Source organism: Rhinopithecus bieti, unplaced genomic scaffold (assembly GCF_001698545.2).
Source record: "Rhinopithecus bieti isolate Rb0 unplaced genomic scaffold, ASM169854v2 scaffold_13349, whole genome shotgun sequence".
Classification (NCBI taxonomy): domain Eukaryota; kingdom Metazoa; phylum Chordata; class Mammalia; order Primates; family Cercopithecidae; genus Rhinopithecus; species Rhinopithecus bieti.
This window is the reverse complement of record NW_016807772.1, coordinates 2946432-2949778: the sequence shown is the minus strand read 5'-3', so window position 1 is coordinate 2949778 and position 3347 is coordinate 2946432. Positions and strand designations below refer to the sequence as shown.

The following is a 3347-nucleotide window of genomic DNA, read 5'->3' as shown; positions in this document are numbered from 1 at the left end:
CCACCTCGGCCTCCCCAAGTGCTGGGATTACAGGCATGGGGGAGGGGGGCCTGCTCAATCTGATATTTTAAATGTACATGAGCATGAATTGTTTTAATAATTAAAAGGATTGGCTGAGGTTCACACCTGTAATCCCAGCACTTTTGGAGGCTGAGGCGGGTGGATCATGAGATCCGGAATTTGAGACCAGCTTGGCCAACATAGTGAAACCCCTCTCTACTAAAAACACAAAAATTAACTGGGGAAGGTGGCACTCAGGCGGTGCCACCTTACTCAGTTACTCAGGCGGCTGAGGCAGGAGAACCGCTTGAACCTGGGAGGTGGAGGTTGCAGTGAGCCGAGACCACGCCATTGCACTCCAGCCTGGGTGACAGAATGAGACTTTGTCTCAAAAGAAAAAAAAAAAAAAAAAAATTAAAAGGACTAAATGAAAGGAATATTTTTCTAACTTTTGCATGCATAATTTTGATAACTTTTAAATACCTATACAATTTCTCCCCTTTAAGGCCTTATTTTGTCAAATCATAGTATACCCACACATTAATATGTTCTATATACAACTCTAGTCAAAAATGTACAAATGACCTTGAAATCATAATGCAATCTGTTTACTTCAAGGGCAGATGTGTCTGAAACCATAGTACAATACACATGTGTAATAATCCAGAAAAGTTCAAAAAGAAAAGAAGTGATAGCAGATATTTTTGTATGTACAAATTCAGACATGGAATTATTTTACGTTGCTCTATTTTTTTCTATTTCTGTATATTTAGCTTTTGATTATTAATAATTAAATTACTTTTGTAGCACATTATAAAATTGATAAAGTTTTTTCATTTTAAAACGTACCAGGTGTGCAAAATAACTTATTTTCCTAATTTTAAATCTCTTGAAAATTCCTGAGTCTTTTCAAAACATTCTTAATGAAGACAGGTAGTGTTAATTATGTTGTCATTTAAAAAATCCATGTCCACAACAGCTGTATTTTACTCCTTAACCTTAGGAAAATTATTTAATCTCATTAAGCTTCAGTTTCCTCATCTTTTAAATGGGAATAAGAAGAAGACTAGTTCATAAGGCTGTTAAGAGGATAAGAGGATCAACTGTGACGATGCATGTAAAATACTTAATGTAGTCTGTGGTGCATAATAAGTACTCAGTAAATATTATCTATGATTTTGCTTGCATTTTCACTATCGTTTCACTAATGTTAACATTTCTCAACATAATCTCTAGCTTTTGAAATACACTGCTTGAAAATTGCTTTAGTAGAGCACATTCTTCCCAGTTCTTACGGGAAGAAATGTGTTTAGCTCCCATAACAATTAACCCTCTCTTTTTTGCTATGTAACACAAATAAAATCAAATGTGAAGTATATTTAAATTTCTATATTTAATATGCATGAGTTAGCTAACATTTATTTAACTTATTTACTTACTTTATTTACTTATTAGCTAAGTTAGCTATCCTTAACAACAAATACATAGTTGAAATGGTTGTGCCTTAAGATAATTCTGAAACGATTGCATGTTGTCAGAAAAGGGTTCCAACAATTAAATTTATGAAGCACTGTTTTCCCACAGAATGAAAGTAAGCTCATATTTTCACACTGCAATGTATAATGATAGATTTAAAAATAGCCTCAAAGTGCAACTTTTGAAAAAACTGATTGGATTAATACATTGAAAATAGCTTAGATAAATAAAACATACACTAACTTAAATACAACATTTGAGGATAGATCTCGTGAATTAGCCTGAAATCAGTTGCCTTAATTTCAATAAGAGAATTACTGAGGCAGAAGGTAAATTGTTAGTGTTTTCTGAAGCTATAATAAGAAGTGAGCTGTACAGTACCTTGATCAAGTTGTGTCCCACAATGTAGACAGCTGCTAAATTTCCCTTCTCTCCAGGGGCATGCATACCTGTCCCATACCCATGCCAAGCCACTAGATATGGGTTGTGAATTGTAATCCAATATTTGACACGGTCCCCAAATGTCTGGAAACAGTATGTGGCATAGTCATTGAAGATATCTATTATGGTATCATTTTTCCATCCCCCATATTTTTCCTGTAGGGCCAAAGGCAAATCCCAGTGGTATAAAGTAACTATAGGTTCAATGTTTCTAAGCACTAGAGAGTCCAGAAGAGCATTGTAGTACTGGAGACCTTTTGCGTTGGCAACCGTTACTATTCCATCGGGGAAAAGCCTTGGCCAGGAAATTGAAAATTGATAAAAAGAAACTCCTATAAAATCCAGGGCTGATAAGTCTTTTCCAGAAAATGTAACTGTCACTGGAACCATTCGTGCTGCTGACATTTTTAAGGTGTGTGTGGACGAAATGATCCCATATAGAAGGTCCTTTTCCATCCTTCTTCCAACTCCCTTCCACTTGCAATGCTCCAGTCCCAACACCCCAGAAAAAGTTTTTAGGGAAAGTGTCATAGAGAAACAGCTGACTTTCATTTACCGGAGTAAAATTAGGATTTTTAGACCATATAGCTCTCCCATCTCCAGATAATCCAGTAACAGCTCGTAGCAGAATAAGTGCTGACAGGATGACAGATCTTTGCAGTCCCCCGTTGGACATTGTATTCCTATAGCGTATGGTTATTTCATTAGTGCTGAAGAAAATCCATTCATTCCCTGGAGATCCTGCCGCACAGCCTGGCTTCATTTGCCACCAACTGCTGGACTGTCTTATCAAAGCTTCAGTAAAAGCTTGTGATTGTAAAGCTCTGTCAATGATTAGCTTGAACTGGGAGACTGAGGATGGGTCATAGAGAGCAACGTAATTTGAGGGAGGTGGCCCTATTGCAGGCACCAATGCGTCTCCTTCTCTTTCATTATGGGAAAAATTAGATGAGAATGCATTGGTGACAAGAGTTTAAAAGTGTAACTAACACCTATGTAAACACTGAATTACAATCATATTATTTTCTGTGTAGCCTTTCATATTGACCCAAACCTTTTCTGAATGTTTTGAACATTATTGAATAAGGTATATACCTTTTCTATTTTACAATTTTGTGTGGTAATTTTATAATCTCACCTATCAAGAAAAATAACATATACAAGTATATAGCATTCCTACATACCAATAGTAAGGAATTAGAAAACACAATCAGAAATGACACTTCTCCACAAAATTCTAACACACCTAAGAACAATCTTAATAAATGTTACCTATTTTAAGAAAATTGTATCGGTAGACCTGAAAGAAGACTTCAATGAGAAAATATAGCACTTTGTGGATGGAAAAATGGAATACTTTTCAATTTAATATGCTTAACTAAAGTCCTCTAATCTCTAATTTTATTTTTTAATTTTATTTATTTAACTAA

At 35.3% G+C, this 3347-nt stretch overlaps 1 protein-coding gene across 1 annotated transcript in view; it reads right to left on the bottom strand.

Moving 5' to 3' along the window:
* KLB (klotho beta) overlaps positions 1-2680 on the bottom strand; it is a 40222-nt gene extending 37542 nt beyond the window's left edge. The window contains 2 exon segments of the mRNA XM_017883761.1: positions 1858-2281; positions 2283-2680. Of these exon segments, the coding sequence (XP_017739250.1) occupies positions 1858-2281; positions 2283-2680 (822 nt within the window).
* Positions 2681-3347: the final 667 nt, after the last annotated feature.